Source organism: Urocitellus parryii, chromosome 9, assembly GCF_045843805.1.
Source record: "Urocitellus parryii isolate mUroPar1 chromosome 9, mUroPar1.hap1, whole genome shotgun sequence".
Lineage (NCBI taxonomy): Eukaryota > Metazoa > Chordata > Mammalia > Rodentia > Sciuridae > Urocitellus > Urocitellus parryii.
Genome location: NC_135539.1, coordinates 60,633,606 through 60,658,875, shown reverse-complemented (window position 1 = coordinate 60,658,875; position 25,270 = coordinate 60,633,606). Strand labels below are relative to the sequence as shown.

Here is a 25,270-nt window from a genome sequence, read left to right as displayed (position 1 = left end):
TATTCTGAATATGATTTCATTATTGATAATTCAAATTCTCAGCTCCTATTAGTGAAAACAAACCACAACCAAAATATCAGTACTGATAGTTTCAAGTTAAAAATTCCACGTGCTAACAAATCTTTCCACACAATAAAATGAAGATTGTACCACTAGCTACTGACAACACATGCCCCTTTGTTTGTGCAGTACGTGGAAGCATCATCTGGCTAGATCTCTTCATTGTCATTCTTAGGAGAGCAATGTTCACATAGCTTCAGCTCATCAGTATTGCAGACTTACCTAAGCTTGATCTTGTGTTGGATCTTTCTATTATTGCATGCTTACTGGGATTGTTTAATACTGAGCGTTTGGCAAGGGAAATGTCAGCAGTGACCCTTGTGATAGATATCCTGTTGGAGAAAAAAGTAACAAAAGACCCTAAGGTTGTTAATCTTATAAAAGGGAATTGAAATATATGCCCAAAATTCATCCCGAGAATGAAATATATATATAATGACCATATTTCCCAACCATATGTTAGGATACTTCATTGTACTTTTTTGCTTATCCTGTACTTGCCTTACTTAGCATTTATTGGTTGTATACAAGTGCCATATGTGTACTAAGCACTTTACATGAATTTTCTGATTAAATTATTCCAAAAACTTAGGAGAAGTTTAGTGGGTATTTACTAAATATACAGATTTAAACCCAGACTTCTGAGCCCTATATTCTTAGGCCCTGCACAATATATAATCATGAAAAATAAGATCAAGGCAAATCTGATCTTTCTTCTAGTGGCAGAGATGAAGAATAAAGCAATGAAAGATTATGATGATTATTGTGAAGAGAATATATAAGGTATTGTTATATTGAGTGAATTGAGTGGGTTCATTTTAGATAGGGTAGAAATGAGCAAAAAGATCTGGAAGTGGAAATAGTAAATGATATATTCCAAAAAAGTATTCAATGAGTGTTCAAGTTGGAAGGAGAAAAAAACTATGAAACAAAATTGAATGCTGACAATATCTTTGAAGAGGATGGTGAAGTTCCGACTGATTTAAAAATCACTTTTGCACCACTAGCTACTGACAGGCCCAATTTAAAAATCTGCTTCAGAATTAGAGCTCGCCACAAAAAATGGCCAGGTGAGAATTCTTTTCCTATCTTGTATGAGACCACAAATTACCTGTAGGCAGAAAGAGTGCCACCTATCAGTGAATTTTGGTAGCCAGGCTTATGTTTATATCCTCGAGGTGTAAGAAAGGAAGATTGGGTGAAACTGCCAAATAATTAAGGCATAAAGTTGTGAGCTGGGGTTATGGCTCAGAGGTAGAGCACTTGCCTAGCATGTATGAGGCGCTGTGTTTGAGTCTCAGCACCGTAAATAAATAAATAAACAAATATTTAAAGGCCTGTTAAAAACTTAAAAACATATATATAGGCATAAAGATAATGTATATTGGATATCTTCTATGTAAATTATCCATCAAGACTGTCCTATAGGTGAGCATAACATCGGCAAACTCCACTACCAGCACAGAACTTCCAATTAATTAATTTGAGCACAGCAGTGTTTACTAGGCATCTTAGGAAAACATTTTACATTAGGGGCCACAACAAATAGAAAGGTCATCCATTAATAAGGAATTATTATCCACGAAACTGGAATACAGTTGTTTAAAAACAAAATAAAATGTTTTAGAAATTAAAAGTGACAGTAGGAAGCAAAATTTAAAAGAAAGTTAAGGGGATCTTTAACAAAAAAGCCAAAGAGATAAATAGAAGAAAGCTAAGAAAATTAGAATTGCCCAGGAAGTTCAAATTCCACAGATTAGGAGTTGAGAGAAAATAGGTAAAAGAAAATAATTCCAGAATTAACAGTCTGATTTTTCAAATTGAAAGCATCTAGTGTAGTGATTAAAAGATATACACTAAAATTTATAAATTTCATGATATTTATGGGACAAAGAGAAAACTAAAAGTTTCCAGAAGAAAAACAGGACAGGAATTGAAGTGTTTTGTATTTCTTAAGAACAACAATGGAAACCAGAAGTTAATGGAGCAAAGGCTTTCAAAATTCTGAAGGAAAGCTATTCTAGTCAGAAAGCCCTGACCATTTAAGTCAACAGTTAAATGGGAAGGTTGATTATATACATTTTTAGGGCTGGGGTTGTGGCTCCGTGGTAGAGTGCTCTCTTAGTATGTGCGAAGTACTAAGTTCAATACTCAGCACCACATAAAAATAAATAGAATAAAAGTACTGTGTCCAACTACAACTAAAAAAATAGACATTTTTAAAAAGATTTTTTTTAGACATTTCGGGTGTACAGTTTCATGAGTTTTTACCAATTCATAGAATTCTTCACTCACCAGTGCATTCATGACACAGAATTATCTCATGACTCCACCGTTCCCTTATGTTGCCCCTCTGTAGAGAATCCTTCCTCCTGTCCTACTCTGGCAACCATAAAACTATTAACTGTCTCCATATAGTTTTGACTTTTTCAGAATACCATATAAATAGAAACATATATTTAACTTTTCAAGTTGAGCTTCTTTTACTCTACCTAACAGATTTGAGATTCATCTTCATTGTTGTAAGTCTGCTTGATTTTTAAAAATTTTGTGCTTTGATGAAAATTTGATTGAGCATTAAAAAGCACAACTAAGCCTGGGATTGTAGCTCAGCGGTACAGTACGTACCTAGTGTGTGTGAGGTTTAAGTCCTAGCACCACAAGAACAAGAAAAACAAAAACCCAATAATAAACCCATAAATTTAAAAAATAATTTATTATTTCAGAATGCATCCACAAGTGAAATCAGGCTAGAGGTAGGAAGAACCAGTGCTCAATGATTACTTTAAAATTCCTATTTACTTGGGGGTTGGTGTGGAATGTAAAAGGAATTTTCAGCTGTAATGCATGTAATAGGACTCCTTTATTCTAAACACCTGCATAGTGCAAAGATAGTCATTACTTTCATCCATATTTATGGAGTACCAATTATGTGTCGATCATTGTTCTAGGTGCTGTTATGGAACTTACATTCTTACAGAAGAGGGAGAGAAGCAAATAGATATCTGATGTCGGGTCATGATAAGTGCTGCTGGAAATGCAGAAGAGTGAGGATGAATATGCTGTGAAAGGTTTAATTAAATGTTCAGAGATGATCTTTCAGGTAAGGGGACATTTGTTGGAGACCTGAGGGAGGGAGGGAGTGACCTGGTATATTATAATGGGATGGGGATTCCTAACAGAAACAAGAGTACCTACCTAAAGTATTAGGCACTTGATTATTACAGCTGTTTGAGACCTGAGCACTGCTGATGACCAGAGCTCTAGTTATGAGCCTTGAAAGAGCTCTGCAAACTTATGGGGAAGCAGCTGCCCTGTGATGGTGACATCCTGGGGAAACAGACATGACACTGCTCAGCTAGGCTTCTATTGACCTGCTTATGTGGTTATGTGCATATGCTACATGAGACAGGCCACTATCTGAGTTCTTAACAGTCATGATTTGGGCATTGTCTGCCAAGTAGCAGACCTTGAAGATCTAAATAGCAAAATTCATAGGAACAATTCATTTTAGAGCAGTGAGTCTCAACTCTCATTGTATGTCAGAATCACTATATATACTTCTACAGTTAGAAATCTCACAACCTAGGAAACAACGTTCCGTCCATGAGGAGTTTATTCCATACACAGGGTACTGTAGCACAAGTTATTGGTGGTACTTGTTTAATCCAGCACATGTTTCTTTTCTCCTGTTTGCCCCCCACTTGGGCAGTGGATATAAAATGAAAGAGGATGTGACTGTGAAATGAATTATAGTGTTGTGATTAACTGATGTCTTAGATATTACAGTGACAGAACCAAAGCTGCAAGCTGTTTCCTAGTTATAATGCCCCTCATCGTTTTTCTGTTTGGTGACTAGAAGTCCACTGCTACTATCCTGAAATTTCATATTCTTAGCCTCTAAAGAACCTAATTTAAAGCCAGCACCTTCACACTTCTAAATTTAGCTCTACATCATTGACAAGAAGATTAAACTAGTAGAAATGGATTTAGTCTGTCATAAGTAAATGAAATAAATACTTATTTAATCCACAAAAAAAAAAGAAATCTCACAACCTGCCCCCAGAGATTTGATATTATTTTTTTAAACTTTTTTTTCAACTAAACTTTTATTTTTATTTTATTTTATTTTATTTTTTTTAGAATTTTTTAAATATTTATTTTTTAGTTATCGGCGGACACAACATCTTTGTTTGTATGTGGTGCTGGGGATCGAACCCGGGCCGCACGCACGCCAGGTGAGCGCGCTACCGCTTGAGCCACATTCCCAGCCCCAGAGATTTGATATTAAATAGACAAAAGTGGCAAAAGGCCCCTTGAGTTTTCTTAACATGATTCAGGTGATTCTGGTAGGTATCCAAACCAGTTTTGAAGATGTTTACTTACACCAGAAAAAAAAAGTGATACAATGTTTCCCAGGATTATTGATTTCCAATAAGGTTTACTCACACAAGATTCTGGCACTGGTATACAGTATCTTTATAGCAATTCAGTACACATTCCTAACACTTCAGTACTGATGGCTGACATTTTAAAAGTCACTGGTGGAGAAAACAATTTGTCCCAAATGGTAGCTTTCCTTTTTGTTCATGATTTTGTTAATTTACCTTTCATTGTCCTACGAGGTGAATCTGGAGATTATTTTGTTGGCATGACACCGTTTGTTAGGGGCTATTCTATTGTACACAACAAAAAGAAGATGATTTATCATGTCTTTTTTGACCTGACACACAAAACACTAATAACTGGAAGAGTGATTCCAACAATTATCCAGAGCTGTTAAATTAACTAGGTTTCAGAACAGAAAAAGAATTCCCAAATACCTAGAACCTTTATTTTCTCTCTTGTGGGCCTAAAGGAATAATCCATTTTTTCCCTTTTACAATATAATGGATACACATATAGCTGGCGCTTTCTGCTGTTGTCTTGCCTTGCCAAAAACATTATATCTTTTGAAATTATACCTATGGACTTTGTTACTTCTTTGTGGATCTTTAATTGGTAGTGCACTCCAGCTCTATGACTCAAGATGGCCCAAGGCAGGTCCATTAGTAAAGCCGTATGGAAGTTACTTCTGGTGAGAAGCAGTAGATGATCCAACATTCAGATATTTTGTTTCCTAAATGAAATCAATCTGAATGATACCATAGAACATGGTTCCGAGATACGCATTGTGACTGGAATTCACCTTCCAATCCAAATCATAGTAAGGGTTACTTAGAAGTGGTAAGTCAATAAATTCCATTCCATTTTAGGAGAGGGCAGTGAGTTAACATATGACAGTACAGTTTCTATTTTAACAGAATATTTTAGGTGTGCATGTTCATGTAGACAATTCCAAATTGTGAAAAATGACAGAACTGAGAATAAAGAAACAATTGGGCAGATTAGATGTATGCCTTTTAAACTTGGCCAGTGCCTGACAGTCCCAGGCCAAACCAAATGCCATTTCCTGGCACTTACTAAATGGAACAATAAACATCTAGTTAGTATTGATGTAGGTAGAAAAGAATATATAGTTTTTTGTATTTAGAGGAAAACTAGTTTCAATTCCTTTTAGTTCTTTGCTTGATGCTTATTAATATCTGTCCAGCCATAAAAATTTCCCTCCCTACTCTTGCCTTCCCTGTCAAAAACCAATATAAGGGCTGAGGATGTAGCTAAAGCACTTTCCTAGCATTGTGAAGCCCTGGCTTTAATCCCTAGCACACCCCTGCCTTAAAGGTCAATGTAAATTAGAATGATAGGAGGAATAAGTATGATCTAGAAAATATTAAGAAATTTATTAGAACACTAAAAACTGTCTGTTGTACTTATATTATTAGGATCAGAGAAAGGAGTGTGGCAAAGAGGCAGCAAATTTATCTTATTTAGAATGGAGAAATATGTACTAGTCCAGCATGTTCCCAAGTCCCCTATAATCTATTCTTAAATTTTGGACTCCTATCATGTCTTTGATATTTCAGGAGCTGACTTAAACTTTACTATGCTACCCATTGATTCAAGGCTGTCTAAGTCAACTTCATGAAATTAAAGTCCTTGTCTGCTTTGACACCTCACAATTCTTGGTACATGGAATATACTCAATAAAGACTTGCTTAGGCTGCAGAGGCATCACAATACCTGATCTCAAATTATACTACAAAGCTGTAGTAACAAATAGCATGATATTGGCATAAAACCAGATGAGGATCAATGACTAGAATGTGCAGAGAAATCCACAGGGACACAGTCACCTGATCCCTAACAAAGCTGTCAAAAACATACCTTGGAGAAAAGATCACCTTTTAGACAAACAGTGCTGGAGGAACTGATTTCCCTATGAACAAGAATGAAATTAGATTCCATTCTTTTCACCCTGCATAATAACTCAAAGTGGATCAAAGACCTGGGAATTCCACCAGAAACAGTATAACTGCTAGAAGAAAACATAGGGTCAACATTCCAACATATTGGCACAGGTAGTGACTTCCTTAATAAGTTTAAGAATAAAAACCAGAAATAAGTGCGATGGCATCAAATGAAAAATCTTCTGCACAGGAAAGGAAAAGAACATGAAGAGAACCTACAGAATGGGAGAAAATCTTTGAAAGCTTTTCCAAGGGGGGATTAATATCCAGAATATGTATTGAGCTCAACACCAAAAGGCAAATAACTCAATCAAAAATAGACAAAAGAATAAACAGTCACTTCTCAAAAGAAAAAAATGCAAATAACTGACAAACATGAAAACATGTTCAACAGCCCTAGCAATGAGGGAAATGCAAATCAAAATTATACTGATATTTCATATCACTCCAGTTAGAATGGCAATGATCAAGAACACAAATAATAATTGCTGGTGAGGATGTGGGGGTAAAGATACACTTATATATTGTTGGAGGGGCTGCAAATTAGTGCAACCACTCTGGAAAGCAGTATGGGGATTCCTCAAAAGGCTAGAAATAGAATTAGTGTATGACCCTGCTGTCCCACTATTGGTGTATGTATATCCCAAAACACTAAAATCAGCATACTGTAGTGATATATGCATATCAATGTTTATAGCAGCTCCATTCATAACAGTCAAGTTGTAGAACCAAGCCTAGATATCCATAAACAGACTAATGGACAAAGCAAATATGAAACACATACCCCACACCTGGAGTTTTACTCAGTCATAAAGAAGAATGAAATTATGTGATTTGCTAGTAAAAGGAAGGAACTGGGGAATATCGTGCTATAAGTGAAATAACCCAGACTAAAAGTCGAGGGTTGAATTTTATATGTGGAAAGTAGGGAAGGGGTAGCAAAAACAAGAAGAGCTCCCCAAATAGGAAGGAGACTCAATATTGAGTATAGGAAGGGAGGAGGAGAGTATATAGGGAAGTCCTGGGGAATGAAATTCCCAAATTATGCTATGTCCATGTAAAAACATGCTACAGTGAGTTTATATATAAGACGAGATCAAGTGGATCAGGGAGAGAAGAGGGAGGAAAAAGGAAGGTATTAGGGAATGAGATTGAACAAATTATGTATAATTATAAAGCATCAATTTTAAAAAATACACAACATTGGCTTTATTGAAGGGGAGGGGAGGGGAGGGGAGGAAAGGTAATGGATTGAGTCCAAGCTTACTGGTGTGCCATACTAGATACAGCTTCTTGCTTTGTTACTAATCATTCCCTGCATAGGTCCTTGAAGACCTCTAGGTGGCTTACTTCACATACAGTACATCACACCCTGCTACCTGCACACTCTTCTAGTCATGCCCTTCTCCTCTTCCTCCTGGTTTAATTGGTAAGATCTTAGGTCCATTTAAAACCCCATACTATCTGGGGACATCACTAAATCTGTATTAATTGCTCCTATGCTACCTATACCTTGTGCTACACATACTGAGGTGCCCCTTCATAGTGTACTGTTTTACTGCTAGACGTTGCAACTTATGGTATTCATATGAGTCCTTCATAAAGACAGTAGCTTCTACATTTCTTTAGCACAGAGTACACATTAGACATTGAATCAGCATTAATCCATTCATTGTTCATGTCAAGTAGCATTTTAGGTACCACAGTTCACAAAACTTTAAGAACCCTTATCCTCCTGGAGTTTTTTCTAGTCAGAGAAGGCTGATAACAATATATAGGTAAAATACATAAACAGAGAAGGTAAAGAGTGTGTGTGTACATATGCACATGTTACCAAGGAGAATATTTGAGGAAAAAGTGTTCCTATCAGAGGGAACTACAAAGTGCATATATACTGATGTGGACATGGATCTGAGCTGTCTGGGGACGTAGCAGTGAGGAAGTGAGTGGCTGAAGCAGAATGAGCAAGCGGGAGTGTAGTGAAAGATGAAAATAAAGGGAGTGTGCAGGGTTAGATCCCAGAGATCATACAGGCCACAGAAAGGACTTTGGTTTTCAATCCAAGTGAAAAGTCACGAATGGAAGAATGGTGAGCTCCAGCCCACAGTTAACAGGGACATTCTGGCTGCTGAACTGAGGGCAGATTTTAAGGGAGCATTAAAAAAAAAAAAAAAAAAAAAAAAAAAAAAGCACTGAGACAAATCTAGGGAAAATACGATAGTGTTCAGACCAAAAGGCTAATAGAGAGTAGAAGAGGTATGAGAAGTAGTTAGAGATGGATGTATTTTGAGGATAAAGACAACAGCCTTTGGATGGAGGATGTAAAAAAGAAGAGTTGAGGATAATTCAGTGATGTGGGGCTGAAGGGTTTGGGGAATGAAAGAAGAAGAAGTTATTAAATCAGGTTAGGAAGACGGGGAGGTTTGGGGGGTTTGGAGGTTAAGTTTGAGAATTCCAGTAGACATCTTAGTGGTGATGCTGAATAGGCAGTTTGGTATTTGTGCCTGGAATTCAGAGAAATGTCAGCAAAGAATGAAATGATATTTAAAAGGAGTGAATGTATTTGGAAGAGAGAAAAGTCCAAAGGGTTTAGCCCTGGGCTCTCCAAGATGTCTAGCTGATGAGGAAGAATCGACAAAGGAGTAGCTAGGGCAATAGAAGGAAAACCAGAAATGTGGTTCCAGAAACCAAGCAAACTATTTCAAAGAGGACAAAATGGTAGAGGACAAAAAATTTTGTCATCTGTTGCTTGTGGTCAAGTAACATAAGGGGTAAAAATTCACCTCTAGATTTAGCAGTGTGCAGATCACTGGTGATCTTGACTAGTTCTTGTGACAGCATAACTGGAATAGATGTGAGAGAAAAAAGGAGAGCAAGTACAGTATACACAAGTCTTTAAATAAGTCTTGCTATAAAGATATGACGAAAAGTGAGACAGTTTGAGGGGAATATGAAGTCAAATATGAGGAGAAAATGCATTTTTTTAATGTGGATGGAGTTTCCATTGGAACAGCAAATGCTGATGCAGAGATGGGGAAGGAGTGATAGTTTTTTATCTAGATAGTTTGAATGGGATCTAATGCTCCAGTGATTGTGAGGTGGGTTAGCCATTGCTAGAATATATCTTAACACTAAGCAGAACATTCTGGTAGACTTGCAAGCTGGGATAGGTATGATGAGACCTACTGGATGTTCTACTCTATTTGCCCCCATTTTCTCAGTTATATAGGATGCAAGTTCATAAAAGGAGATTGACATGAGAAAGTTTAAGAAGAGATGCTGAAAAGTCTTTGGGAAGAATAGGAAAGTGAATTGAAAGGAATATTTATTTATGATGTCTGGGCAGTGATATGAGAGCTGGTTGATCGTAAACTGAAGGCCATGACCAAGGTCAGCTTATAAATGTAAGTACAGGAACTGGATTTTCCAGGATACAGATGTAGAAAGGAAACATGACAAATATTTATTGATTCTGATTCAACTTTGAACAAAACTTATTTCTGTCATCATATAGATATTAGTGGGCAGTTTGCCCTTGAGATCATATGCCTGTCCCACTACTGTTTGGTTATCATGAAATCAAAAATCCACAAAGGCCAATATTCTGAAATACTCACCGCCCTTCAAATCTGTGTTTTAAAAAATCAAACAATGCTTTTTGCATCATATCTGTGACCTGTGAGAAAGCAATAAATTATGATAAAATATTACTACTTTGATAAAACAATTTTTTACAGCCATATCAATGTTTATAGCAGCACAATTCACAATAGCTACATTATGGAACCAACCTAGATGCCCTTCAGTAGATGGACAGGAAAAAACACACACACACAATGGAACATTACTCAGCATTAAAAGAGAATAAAATCATGGCATTTGCAGGTAAATAGATGAAGTTGGAGAACATAATGCTAAGTAAAGCAAGCCAATCCCCCAAAACCAAAGGCTAAATGTTTTCTTTGATATGAGCATGCTGAGTCATAATGGTGATGGCTGGGCAGCATGGGAGGAATGGAGGAACTTTAGATAGTGCAAAGGGGAGGGAGGGAAAAGGAGGGGACATGGGGGTAGGAATAATGGTGGGGTGAGTTAGACATCATTCCCCTTAGTACATGTATGAAGACACAAATAGTATGAAAATACTTTGTGTACAGTAACTTGAAAAATTGTGCTCTACAGGTGTAATATGAAATGAATTGCATTCTGCCATCATATGTAACCAATTAGAATAAATAAATAATTTAATAAAAAATAAAATACAAAAAAGGAAAAAATGAATAGAACTCTTAAAATTACCTTAACTTTGTATTTGGAAAAAGAAGCATGTGAGGTTACCACATTTTTCTGTTTCTAAGTTCCAATGCAAAGACAATTCAAAAGAGTTCCCCAAACTTATCCTGATGCTTTAGTGACAATAAATTAGACTGCAAATGGTTTCAGTTACTCTCCATTTAATACGATTTCCTGGATTGAGGAAACTGTAGCTAGCAGAAATATCCTAAGCAACAACCAGGAGAACACACCAAACAACATATACCACAACTTGAAAAAAACAACATGCTTTGCTGCTCTGGGCTCTTTAAGTTCAAATTCCATAGTTTAAAGTGGGAGGTAGAATCACAAAGCAGTTTAACATGAGAAGGTCAAGTGTGCTACAGAGGCAAAGGCTGCTACTCACCTCATAACCCTTCAGAGAGGGGCCCACTAGGACCACTGGCCGCATGGAAGGTACAACATCATAAGGAGGAGTGTGCTCTGTCTGCAGAGAGAGGACATGAATTTAGATGTTTCACAGACAGGGGAAACGTAGGATTTTGCATCTAATAAAATAACTTTGCTGAACTCTAATATGAGGCACTGGTTTTCCAGACATTTAAATTTTTTTCTACTTGCCTCTTTTCTAAATAAACCCAATCAAAGGTTGGTGGGTTTATTTTCCTGAATTTCACGTTACTGAATAGTGCAGAGATTTTCTTGCTCATCTCAAGAAATGCTATTATCATAATAGTTCCAAAAGCATAAAGTGCCACTTTTGAACAAAAACTAGTTGTAGAACAAACAGAAACATGCCTCATGCAGAATAGGTGCCATAGGCTTGACTGGAAGTTAATATTGCTTTTCAAATGCATTTGAGTTTTTTGAAGAGTTGAGATGATCATGGTTAATTACGGAAAAAAGATTCTATTTTCTTTGTATCTTAGATGTTTGTCTTACCTGCATAAAGCCTAATTTCAAAACATTGTGAATCTCACTACCAAATACTTGAAAATTCTGTTTTATTGTGAGCATTTAAGTTGGCATGAATGTATATTCCAGTAAACAGTAATTATGAGCACTGTTCCCAGGTTAATAATTAATGCTTTTGGATTTTTAGTTTTTATATGTTGGCATTTAAAAACATAAATGTAAGATTTGTGTCTCAGAAGGAAGATGATTAATGTGTAATAACATTCGACAGTGCTTCAGTGCCCTCCAAAGATTAATTATCAACCTGCATATCTAATATACTTCTCAAATGTAGTTTAGTTAGTGTTTCTATTACATAACTAATTCATGTTTTTTCTGAAGGAATTTGTTTCTTTTTTGGAAGTGCAGGGGAGGAGATAAATTTTGCTGTCATTTCTAAAACTATCAACATTTTTCAGCTTTCTTCAAATACAGTTTTTTCAAAATAATTATATATTACCTAATTTGATTACATTAAGACTGATTTGTTTGATTGTATTATTTTAATAACAGAAAATATTAAATTGATCCAGAAATAATCTTTTTAATAAAAAAGAAATGCAGGAGAGCAATAGATATGGTCTTAGACACTGGGAAAGTTAATATTTATTTTTTTTCTATATAACTCTTTTTTGGTTAAGGAGTACCTTTCTCCACTAAGTATATATATTCATGAAAATATATATACTTAAAGAATTACATGTACCAAAAGAACAATGCTTTTTAAGTATTTTAAGAATTTGATAAACTAATGTGCAAATGTAATTTTTGTATCAGCCTGTCATTGAAAAACATTTTATTGTTGCTTAAAAGTGCTTATTATAAAGTTTCTCACTTTGTTTGAATTCAAGTTGCTTGTGGGAATGATTTAGAAAGCATTTCAAATTCAATAGTTTCTGTCTGAGATTTCACCAATATTTGTAGACAGCATGATCAAGGGGAAGAAAAATATTACTGTGACTGTGCTGTCACATTTTACTGATTAAAATTTTACCTAGCTCTTAAAATTAATTTTAATAGACACAATTAAGGTAGGATACATTTTTGAACAGAAAAAAAAGAGACAAACATAATACAGTGACAGCACAAATGCCACACAAGCACCACTCTAAAAGCAACCTAAAACACAGAAAACAGTCTTATTGTTGAATCTCAGGCTTTTTTTTTTTTTTTCCTGAGCTCTACGTTGAAAGTTACCACAGATTTGATAACATAAGAAGAATGAATACCAGTGCCGAAGGCATCATAAGCATATTTACTAAATTATTATGTTATACCACCTGGGATATTACTGAAAATGTTTAGAAGCCAAGTCCTTATAACTATGCAGTATAAGAACACCTTTCCCACCATCATAATTAGGAATATAAATTGCATGCATTTTTAATAACAGCTACCAAGAAATTTTATTTCCAAGTCTTTAAGTCTAAAGTGGCACAGTGTTTAATAGCTCTTTCATTCCTCCAATCTGTGACTGCCAACTAGCAAAGGGTTCCCATGCTGGTAATCAATTGGCTTCTTAATAAGGTAGCTACAGAAATTACCTTATTTGATGGAATATTGGTACTTTGTTCCCTATTGATAAAAAGTATGTCTTTTTGTGGGGGAAGGGTGCCAGGGATTGAACTCAGGTGCACTCAACCACTGAGCTACATCCCTAGTCCTATTTTGTATTTTATTAGAGATAGGGTCTCACTGAGTTGCTAAGCACCTTGCTAAATTGCTGAAGTTGGCTTTGAACTCGGAATTCTCCTGCCTCTGCCTCCCGAGCTGCTGGGATTACAGGCATGTGTCACCGCACCCAGCCAAGAATACGTCTATTTTATGTTCGCTTTCCTACTTAACCTATTTTGTTTGAATCATTTAGTGGAAAATTTGTGATAAGCTCTTTTTAAAGTTGTGAAATTTAAGGGTAAGCAAACTTCAAACACTATCTTGACCAGCATCATGGTTTAAGTGGCTGTTCTTGTCCTGTGATGTCCAGAGTGGTTTACCAATGATGGTTTTCTAAGTTCCTAACCTGTGGACACTGCTGGTCACTTGGCTGCAAGATTTAGCTGTGATCAGAAGATAGGACCAGAAAGATAGGCCCACTAGAGTGGATGAATATTAAGTTGGGGCTTTCTGTATTAACACAAAAATCCAGGTGTTTTAAGTTTTGCCTTAAGTTCTGAGGTCTTCCCTTCTTAAGGTATCCTAAATTTATTTTAAAAAAAAAAAAAACTAAGTGTAGGGTTCAGTATATGACACAATAAGTTAATAAACCTAGAATTCCTCTACAGAGTAAAATACTTGTTTGCAGAGGAAAAGATTTTAGTATTGAGAAACTATGGGGCAGAGAGTATTCCCATGTTTGTGCTAGGTTGGTGATGTTAGGAAATATGAGTCTAAAAGACAGCCGAGTAGCTTCTGGAAAGTGGCTTATAAATGAAGGGGAAAAAATGGAAATTTGGGGGTATGTGTTCCTTTAAAAAATAATACTTGAAGCTACAAAACATGCCGAAAGGAATCAGGCTATCTGGTGTAAAGAGAGCTCAGGAATTCCCTGGAATTTCCAGTCAGGGGACAAGCAGCATCAGTGCGTAGCATCTTGGTTGGCCAATGGCAAAGGCTCTATGCATGGCCACCAGCCCCATTGTCCAACAGGTGAGATGCTGAAATCTGACTGATGGAGAAGGCAAGAACATTGGGAGAGTATTTATATATGACAATAGAAAAAACTCACAGTAAACCGCCAAAACAAGCCTGCAGTTTTCCACTGGTCTTGTTCATCTGCAGATTTTGCACCTAGTGGATTAGAAGTTTAAATACTGACTAAATTAAAAATTGAATCATCTTTTTTTAGTACAAGCTATGTATCTGGATATCATAAATCAGTATCTAATAACTGCTTTAATATGCTTGATTATCAGTTAAATTTCTGGAAAAAAGAAAGAAACAAAGACAGACAGAATAAGCATGCACAATTGAGGTGCATTAGATGGAGTTGTCAGTGTTGGACATCCTTTGAATGCTGAAACAAATTCCCTTGGTGGTAGATATTATTCCATCAAAAAGGATAAGTACTGTAATGGTATTTTAACAGGTCACTGAATTTAGCCGGTTTGAAATGCATGGACTCAATTAGCTATTGATAGGTTCTTTTCTTAGGACAGAAATGACTGTATTTAATAAAACTGTGGGAATTAATGCTAATGATGCCAGTGGCAGGATAAACACAGCTTATGTCAATGTAAACTTACCGATTTCTGCTTCTGCTTAGCTACAGCAGCGTGGAAAAGAAACAAAGAATAACAGAGCATGCATGTTATTGGCTTGTCAAAGGACACAGACAGTCAACAGGACTAGAAATGTGACGCAGTGCAGTTGAGCAGGTGGACAACGGGAGCTGGGAAGTTCATGTTACCTTCTTAAAGAAGGGCATTCTTTTCTCTTTGGAGTGGGGTGACGTTACACTGTTTGCACTGGGCTTAGGGGAGCGGTGGTTTGCTGGAATATCATTTTCTTCTGCATCTAAGCCAGTAGCATCTATGTCTATAGCTATATACAGACAAACAATTCAAAAATCATCACAGGAGAGGAAAAACAGGTTATAAAGAAAATAAAATGAAACCAAATAAACTAACCACTGTAAAAGAGCTATCATAAATAAGTGTTCAACACAGTACACAAAGAAAGTAAAATTTAAAGGTACAGCACATTAAGAATGCAATGTAATCAAATCTGATAAAACTGAAAGATACCCTTATCATATCTGTTTGCTTGAGCAAATCTATTCCATGTTAGATCTCTTGAATATTTTGAGAAATGTTTTTAATTTATAGTTTCAGATATAATGTTGCTATTCTGTACATCGACTATATAAAACTACAGTACAGAACATTCTGCTTCACTTTGTACAGTGTCTTAACCCAGCTTTTAGATAATAGGCAACTATATTGAAAATTTAACAGGATATGCCTCATATTTCTAATTTTGTGGAAAATAGGGGCCATGTGAAAAGATTCACTACAATTGCAACAGGCATTTGAGGGAAAGAGAATAGAAAATCCTCAATCCAAACAGCACAGAGAGGGTTTCAAGATAGACAGGATTAAATTGAATGGCAAGTGCACACTCAGAAAGGCCTGATCAAAGACTCATTGGAAAACACTGGATCTGATGATATCCCAATGAAATCAGTCTAATAAAAACAATAAGGCTTGTGGTGACTTATGAAGCCACTGGATATAACCCATTAGGCAGAATGGAGGGCACAAAGACCTAAGATAATAGGTCACTGTTCTTTTCCACTGTACAGTGAGGGTTTGGGATTGTTGCTTGACATCCCTTCCATTTGAAATCGTTCAACATAAAAATACTACTCTTAAAAAGTAGCAAATGGGAAAAGGATGCATAATCTCAGAGTTTATAAAAATGTTTCCACACATAATTATGATACAATTCTTTCAACTATAGAAGCACTTAAAAATAAGAGGGTCGACATTGATATAAGATTTAAAAGCTGAACTTAGAGTTTATGTTCTCAGTAATAACTCGGCAGGGCAGGACTCAGAACCTAGTTCTCCCATCGCAGTGAGTCCATTCTTGTCCCTATACCATGCTGCCCTCCAGTTAAGTCCTTCTCAATCTGGGCACACACTTTCAATTCCTTTTGCTTCTTCAAGGGGGTCATGTCTTTGGTATCAGGATTCAGGAGGGTATCATAGAGTTGAGCTCACTAGAAAATTATTTTATGGTTGAGATTAGATCAGGGAGATGAAAAGAAAATTTACTTACCATGTGGGAAAACACCATATCATACATGTTAGCCCTCTAACAAAAACCACAGTACTTTCAGATTGAAGGAATGATTTACCATTTGGAACAACGGATTGCTTGGTGTTGCAACACATATACATTCCTGTGACATACAAGCTGAATTGATGCTCACAATAGTCTCTTTTAACCTTCTAAAGAAGGGGATATCATCTTATAGGCATGTTATTTTTCAGTTTTGTGGTTATTATGGATTTTAGATCATTCAGCCATTTGGAAATTAGGATCTCATTTAATTTTTCTGTTTCATTTGATAAGGTCAAAAACCTGTGATGGAGTGAATACTTGGCACTGTTTGTACAGTGTTACAAATACCAGTTTGGGCTTGCATAATAGATCAGGTACAGTCTTCTATCAAGGGAAAGTAATAAATAATAAATTAAATTAATTCCACATATTTACCTAGTAAATATGTCTTTCTTTTTACTGTCTATGCATATGGAGTAACTAAAAGGTTCAGTGTGTGGTGTGCCAAGAAATTATAAAATGTGCCCAGGGCTTTGAACCTACCCTGGCTTTTATAGCACACTATGGTTAACCCTTTGCTCATATAGGTATGTTTCATTATGGGGCTTATTGAATGATTATCATGGGAAAAGTCTGAAAAATAGAAAGTCGAGGAATAATTTTCCTTGAATCCTAAAAAGGAAGACTATTGTTAGTACTTTTCTGGACTAAGGAGAGGATCTGGGCCATTATTTCATTGTTCCTGTAACAGGTCTTAACCAATATTAAATACATTTCCTTTCTGGCCATAGATTTCCACATACTCTTTTTTTTTCCACCTTTTATTTGGCTTAGTAAGGCTCCAATCAAGGGACAGTTCCCTCTAAATGCCTTTCTGAAACTGAGGGTGCCCAATTGGAGGTCAAAGTTGATAGCACTCTGGGATGGCAAAGTTCATGAACTGAATTTTATGCTTTGCTCACTAAACCCTGTCTGCTGTGATCATCAGATGAATTTGTTTTACAAGGAAGAGTGGAAATGCATAAAAGTTGTGATGTGCTCAGAATTTGGCTACCCACACACATAGCCTGAGTGAGGACTAAAATTTATCTTTATTTCAACACAGGGGCCCCATATCCCAGAGAGACAACTTTCCAACTTACTGGTTCTGAATTTAGTTAACTTAAGTCTAAAAGCATTTGGGTTTTCTCTATAACACTGATAATTCAAGAATATGTGGTCACTTTCAGAACCCATCAAAAAGAGAATCTTTTTTTTCACAGTTCTGTATAGTATGTTGGATTCACATGGTTCTCCTTTTACTAAGAGATGTTACTGCTTTTTAAATTCAGAACTGTATTTCCATACCTTGGCAAACATTAGTATTTAGTTGGAAAAAATACTTTGAAAATAGCTTTTTCAGTCCTCCTTAGTAGCATTTATGTTTATATGTGTGCATACATATATATGCATGTATGTATGTAATTATGTACAGAGCCTTGGGAACATTTTTTGAAAGGTATATTTTGTTTTATCTCAGAACTTGGGTCAAGGTGAGCAGAGCTCAAGGGTGATGTGTCTACACACATGCAGGTGTGTGGCGTACTACCCCATTATGCAAATGTGAAGTAGAAAGTTTTCCTTTCCACACCCTTGAGAACATCCATGCATATTTACTTCAGTCAGATGCTAATGTTCCTTGATCTAGCAATGATTGAGGGGAATTATAGATAGGGCCTCTGAGAAACAAAAAGATGAAATTATAGGCCAATCCACACTTGATAATTGGGGTAGTTGTTCCTGGATCCTCTCTAAAATTTTCTGAAGGTTTACCTTAGATCTACTGAGCTATTGATGTAAAAATTAATTGCTTATTATTCATTTCACAGTTGATCACATCTCCAGGCCAGTCGGTCAAATGTTTTATTCTCTTGGTATTCAGAGAAGTTATTCCAAAGTCCTGTGTCTGTATAAAACTTTGGTGAAGTTTAAAGTCATCTTTATTTTATTATATTCTTCATGGAACTTATTTTTAGTAATGATAAACATATGACTATAAAATGAAATTTTATTTTACATATACACTAACTTATTCTCCAAAATGCACGCACTGGTTTTCATTATATGGCTAGAATGATTAGATGGCTACAGTCTGGTTAGAGGAAATGAAAGAACTGTACTGGCCGACAAAAGAGGGGCTTTATCACAATGTGATGTAGCATTTTTTCCATCTTAAGAGCCTAGTAGCAGTCCTCAGGAATCCTGGAGATATTCTTTTACATATATAGGAAATGTATGAGTCTATGTAGGAATCTGTACAGCTTCACACATTTGAGTGGAGCAGGATTAGGTTCCTTTCTTCTGTGCATTCAGGGAAGACCTTCTTCCTAATGCTCAAGGGAAGATACAAGCCTCACATAATAGCTACAGTAGTTTAATCTTCCCTTCAACCACACTGTTACTTCATTTTGAGCATCTTAGAATTGCTGCAAGTTATAAGCTCATTGCTTTTGAAATCAATATGCATCCTAATTTCTCATTGTGTTCAGATTTTGCTCACTTAAAAAGGAATCTGTAGTTTTTGCTAAATCTCTAGTTTCTAAAAGCTGTCCACATTCAGGAACTTGGTATGATTATTAGTAATAGAAGAATCCTGTTCTTAAGACACTGTAGTCAGAGTGCCAACAGTTTCTTACTTTTCTATAGATGCATAATTCTCTTTATGATTTTTTTCTCATTTCCAGCTTCTTGGAAATCACACACAAGATCATTTTGCTATAACACTCTGGCAGCCAATCCTTATAATCCTACTGACCCCCATTACGTCGTATAAAATCCGAGGCACTGATTATGAGCTTTCATGCTAAGACAGTGAGTGTTCTATTTATATAGAAATGTAAGCTCTACTCAAAATGCTAGAGTTACCACATAAAACAAAATACACTTAAATTTGATTTCCAGATAAAACAATTTTTTTAGTTTAAGTAGGATCCATAAATTTTCAGTGTTAAGTATTTCCCATGAAATACATACTTAAAGATTATTTTTGTTTACTTGAAATTTTCAGCTTTAAATGCTGTCCTTTATTTTGTTTAGCACTTATAAGAATAAATCCATTACTTTGGAAAAAATAAGTAGTGTTACTCTGCCTACAAGAGTTTTTGTTTATTTCTGTGCATTGTCTATGTCTTCCACAGAGCCTGTCTAGTGTTTCTTCTGAGAAGCTGATCACTCCATCTTCACTTAATTGTCCATTCCTCACTCTATTCTAAAGTTTGAATGCTGTGTTCTCTTTTTATTTAATTCTGAAGCCCTACAACTCACACTATACTGTGATAGTTGGCCGGCATTTACTTCTTTATTGCCATGGTCATCTATAGTAACTCAGAGTAAATTGATACACTTTTTTTTTTTTTCACCCGAAGCCAGAAAAAGTTCTCCAAATTCTTGCTAACTCCACAAGTTAGTTTTTTATTTAGTTAGTTTTGATTTCTGATATATCTTAGCATTTGTAGGATTGACAGAGTGATTCAGAATATGTGAATTCATGAAACTAGATCAGACTGGGGGAAGCATGAAATGCAGTATATACTGTTCAGCACTTATCACCTACTTACCAGATGATGGAGGTGTAGATTTTCTGGAACTAGGAACAATGTCACCCAAACTGGATGAAGAATTTCCTCCTGATTTACTGAAGTAAAGCAAAAACTCATATTAAATCTGATACTTATTTCAGATTCTAAAACATTCATACTGCTTAATAGACATGCTACTTGATTGTATTTTTATTGAACTTTAAAATGTATTTTCTTTTTTCTTTTTCTTTACAAGAATGTGAACAGTAATTTCCTGGTGGAGACTCTGTAGTACTTGAAATGATTATGTGATGGTCTCTGTTCACATTTTCAAATCCGAGGTTTAATTTTAAAAAGCCTTCAGAGAATAGAAGCAAACTAGGATAATTTCTGCAGGCTTCAGGTTCTCTAGCCAGATCAGAAGTGACTAAACAACAGAGACTACTTCTGCTTTTTTTTTTTTTTTTAATTTGGAGGCCTTCTGAGTTAGTGAATACAAAGAATATTAACGCTAACACCCAAGTTCAATGTTTTCTTCTTGTTTAGTTCCAGCTCCTTTGTCTTAGCTTCATTATTTTTACTATACTAAGATTCAAAGTGCTCAAGCCTTCATGGGCAACCTATAAAAGTAAAACAAAGCAATTTTAAAGCTTCTAACCTTTAAGAATTATGCAACCTATAAAAGTAAAACAAAGCAATTTTAAAGCTTGCTAAACTTTCACATGAAGAAATGTGAAACAGAGTACTTTATGATTTAATCAGCAATTAGTACCCAGAATATTTCATAAGCATAGTTAATATGGAGAATTAAACTGGGTTAATTTAGGAATGATCTGAAGAGCATATCCTTGAAAACCACCAAATTCTAAAATTTGATAGAAAATACATTTCTGCATCTTAGAACCTTTGGAGCTAATATTAAAACAACAGCATTGGCCACATGGTGGCTCATGCCTATAATCCCAGTGGCTCGGAGCTGAGGCAGGAGGATCACAAGTTCAAAGTCAGCCTCAGCAAAATCAAGGTGCTGAGCAACTCAGTGAGACCCTGTCTCTAAATAAAATGCAAAATAGGGCTGGGGACCTGGCTCAGTGGTTGAGTGCTCCTGAGTTCAATCCCCAGTACCAAATAAAAAAGCATTTATGGTTTTCATCAGTGTACAAGAATGGAAATAACATATTACTCAGATTCACAAATGAAGATGGCAAGCAGCATCTTTTTCTTTAAATATTTTTAGTTGTAGATGGACACAATACCTTTCTTTCTTTCTTTCTTTCTTTCTTTATTTATTTATTTTATGTGGTGCTAAGGATTGAACCCAGTGCCTCAAATGTGCAAGGCAAACACTCTACAGCTGAGCCACAACCTCAGCCTGACAAGGAATACCTTAAAAGAGGACACAGAATTTGGGCAAAATGATCCCATTGCTTAATGTTTATTATGCATGAGCAAGAATCTAGTTGAAAGAATTCGTCATAGTGTCTGTGCATCAAAGGGCAATATTCACTATATTAATATTATAGTGAATATTAATGTGAAATCTCAGCAACATTAAATAATAAAAAACTGAATCATTGCTGTTATTCTAGCATTTTCATATATAAAACAAACATGACATATCAAAAACCTATTAAGTAACTACCAGGAGGGCTCTACATCTATTTTAAGGTTTTTAAGAGATACTCCTATATATTTAATAAGTAACCAGACAGTATGTAAAATTAGTAAGAAGTGGTATTTATAGAGGCAGTTTCTGGCAGTTATGTAAGGACACTTATTACCAGAACCAAAACATTTTCTTTCAGAAGTTTATTGTATTTTCTTTTTCTAAAACACTAAGTATAATTTCAGTTTAAGTGTGGGTTTATTTTACATTCTTTTTGCAGTTTAATAGTCAAAATATTATTTTAGCTGTGTAGAATTTTGACAGATAATCCTCAGTTAAAATGTCTAGGATGTAAATTTGCCCTTAACTTTTTTGGGGGGACGTGGAGAGGGGTACCAGGAATTGAACTCAGGGGCACTCAACTGCTGAACCACATCCCCAGCCCTATTTTGTATTTTATTTAGAGACAGGGTCTCACAGAGTTACTTAGCACCTTGCTTTTGCTGAAACTGGCTTTGAACTCATGATCCTCTTGCCTTAGTCTCCTAAGCCACTGGAATTATAGGTATGTGCCACAGCACCCAGCCAGTCCTTAACTTTTACTTGTATAAAAAATGCCAAATTTGTAAACCACATCCAAGTGTAATCGCCTTTTCTGTCTGTTTTTATAGTTTACTGGAATTTTGAAACACTGCTCCAGACTCTGTCTTAATTTTTTTTTTTTAATGTTAGGAGACAAATGAAAAAAACCTACAAAGGCAGGAAGTGTTTTTATCCACTTAGGCAAGTTTGTGTTTAGAGATGGGGCTGAATCCTGAGAACTAAAGGAAAGATTATACTTCTATCTGAAAAGTTAACCCTGGAATTAATTATAAGATGCTATGAACTGGACAGTTGTAAATGCTACTTAATGAGGATGGCTATTCCAAACTGACACATTCCATTTCATTTGTTGATACTTGGGTAAAAAAAATCCTTGCTGACATTTAAAATGTTATCATTGACAAAGGAATTTGCATCATCATATGAACAAACAAGATATAAAGCATAGAGAAATAGAAACCAAGCTGTCCAGATTAAACTAAAGTCTTGCCTGTAGCCCATCCTTCATGTGGGGAGAAGCTTGTCATGTCCTTGGACTTGTCTGCATAGGTTTCAGTTTAAAATTCACCACCTGTCTGAGCAGCCCCCTAGTGAGTTGTCCAGTGAAGGGTAAATAACCTCAAGCCTGCTAGGAAGGATTATTCAGCCCCAGCCGATTACATAATTCACATAATTGCTATCTGCAAAGGCAGTTTTAACTTGTTTCATACCTAGTATCTCTTTAAATACTTAAAAGTGGATAGAACTGAAAATTGAGTTTCTTAGGTGAAAATGAAACTAACAGATGACAAGAACTGCTATTTGCCAATCATGTCTGAGACTGTCATCTCTAAAACATCTCCCTGCCATGCCAGGCAGCTAAAGACACTCAGATTAGTCACTACGGCTGCTCTGTGCCAGAGTATTTTCAGCAAATGATTAGGACTTCAGATTTCCTCTGCACTGAAGCTGGAATTTAATACTGTATGACTTTAGCTATTTTCATTAATGATCATATTTAACTTTAGTTATCTTCCAAATGGGATGTTTTTAAAATGCAGTATTTATGCTATCAATAGACCATATCACCAGGCTACTTTCAAATACATAAGACTGTAGAATACAAACAGTATATATATGATGTTATACTCTGAACTTTTGCACAAACTCTTGACATTTTTCCCATACCTGGAGTAGAATTTCCCTTGCTTGGCTCTCTGCTCATGCTGTAGCCTCATGTTTTCTAGTTTAACTGGGCTTGGAATGAATCCGATTTCACAGCCTTCTTTAACCAGTCGCCCTATCCACCAGTCATTATTAAATTTCTAAACACAAAATCAGAAGTGTTAAAATCAGAAGTTCAAATCTTTGAATCCTTTTTCTTCCACATTAACCATTTTCAATGGAGAGAAAATGTGACAATTACAATGAACTATGCCTCAAATATCAAAACTCAAGAAGCCCTTAGGTTCACGGGTTTAATGCGTTTGGTGTGTGCAGCAGTCCATTAAAGGCTTTACGCTTTCTTCTTTTGCTCGGTGCTGCCTTTACGATGGGGTAGAATTCTGTCACAGTTGCTGTTGTCACCATGAGTAGGACAGGCTCTCTAGGTTCAGAGATTAATAGCTCTTCCTAGTAAAAGACCATCAGGAACTAGGAAGAATTAGAGATTTTTTCCCTTAAATAATCAGATTAACTAGAAGAATTAAGAGTGAGATAAATACAGGAATCTATCTGAAATATTTTGTGTTTGTAAAAGTGCACAAAGGTAAATTTTGCTAACAGAATTCACACATGATTTTTCTTTATGTTGATGCTGATACTTTATCTCCTATAGGTAGAATATTTATCTTTAGTCTGTATAATTTAATTTCGTTTTCCTCAACTGAATAAGTCTATTCTGAAACACTTCAAAAAAGAACAATGTTTTCTTTTTCTTTCCATGGTAGAAAGAGATTCTCCTCTGAGCACTATCCCTCAAGAGGAGACCTTATGTTACTCTAATTTCTTGTTGTAGTGAGGTTCTAGGCACACTACCACTTCTGAAAACTTTTTCTGTCTTTTCTATATAACCAATATTTTATATCTCTTTTATGTTACTGAAATGATAGTCTTTTAATTGGCACTTATTACCTCTTTATAATGTTTAGTACATTGATAAGTTAAATTTACATATGTAAAGTGTTACACTATGACATATGTAAAATGCTCCAATTGTAAATCCCTCCAGATCCAAGAAAAATATCATGTGCACACACACAATATTATGTAGGGGGACTTTCTGTCACTTAATATAATGTCCCACATAGCAGGCATTTCATACATGTTGAGTCCAAACAAAATTTAAACATAAGGGTGAATTGTTCCAATTTTCACATTATATTGTTATTAACTGACAGGTAGAGACATATGGCATAGAGGAAAATAATTTTCCTAATATCTCTTTCTTGCCTCACTGGCTCCAACTTCTGCTATTCTCCCTTTCACTGCAGAAATTTAGCACTCAAGGGGTAAAAAGGGCACGCGTAATCTGAGTTTAGACATTGTCAGCAGAGAAGAAGAGTGGTGAATTCTGGAAATTACTAAACCTTCCCCTGATGGCTAAACTTCAGACATCAGGAAAATCTACACATAGTCAAGGTTAAACCTTAAAAGAAAAAGAGAGGTTAAGCGTAAAAAAGGATCATCTACTGTAACAATTCCTGATATCTGGGCCACAGAGCCCAAGGGAGCCCTGAAGTTATTGCCAAAAGCCCTTGATTCCTTTCTACTTTAAAAATGTACATTTATATCAGAAAAATTTGAGGGTCACTGATTCAGTGTATGTTATACAACTGCAGCTGTATACTCAGGCTATTTCACAATAATAAGAAATGAAAAATGATGTTTCAAGGTGAAAAATTAAACTGATAGAAATTAAAATTATTTTCCTTACTTCCTTAACATGCAGAAAATCTTTTGCTTCAAACGAAATGGCCATGCCTGGCACTGGAACATCATCTTCATGGGCTGCACTATAGCTGACATTTGTCCGAACTGCAAATGCAACGGGTTTTGTCTAAGGAAGAAAAGGAAAAAAAAAAATTAAGGAAAGAAACAAT

General features: G+C 35.7%; 1 protein-coding gene and 1 long non-coding RNA gene across 6 annotated transcripts in view; one reads left to right on the top strand and one right to left on the bottom strand.

The window, feature by feature from the left end:
* Positions 1 to 25,191, top strand: part of LOC113196036 (uncharacterized) — a 28,081-nt gene extending 2,890 nt beyond the window's left edge. Inside the window, exons 2-3 of the long non-coding RNA XR_003302500.1 lie at positions 3,012 to 3,163; positions 25,120 to 25,191. This is a non-coding gene — a long non-coding RNA (uncharacterized LOC113196036). The remainder of the gene's footprint in view (positions 1 to 3,011; positions 3,164 to 25,119) is intronic.
* Cacnb2 (calcium voltage-gated channel auxiliary subunit beta 2) overlaps positions 1 to 25,270 on the bottom strand; it is a 342,145-nt gene that overhangs the window by 6,876 nt on the left and 309,999 nt on the right. For 2 of the 5 annotated variants that reach the window (XM_026407727.2, XM_026407732.2), the window contains 7 exons: positions 25,105 to 25,227; positions 23,358 to 23,494; positions 20,021 to 20,097; positions 15,046 to 15,179; positions 11,092 to 11,172; positions 10,028 to 10,086; positions 283 to 392 (listed from right to left, as the gene is read on the bottom strand). In XM_026407727.2, the coding sequence (XP_026263512.2) occupies positions 283 to 392; positions 10,028 to 10,086; positions 11,092 to 11,172; positions 15,046 to 15,179; positions 20,021 to 20,097; positions 23,358 to 23,494; positions 25,105 to 25,227 (721 nt within the window). Of the gene's footprint in view, positions 1 to 282; positions 393 to 10,027; positions 10,087 to 11,091; positions 11,173 to 14,364; positions 14,427 to 14,881; positions 14,902 to 15,045; positions 15,180 to 20,020; positions 20,098 to 23,357; positions 23,495 to 25,104; positions 25,228 to 25,270 lie in introns of all 5 variants that reach the window. The other 3 variants (XM_026407731.2, XM_026407735.2, XM_026407728.2) reach the window with 2 other exon arrangements.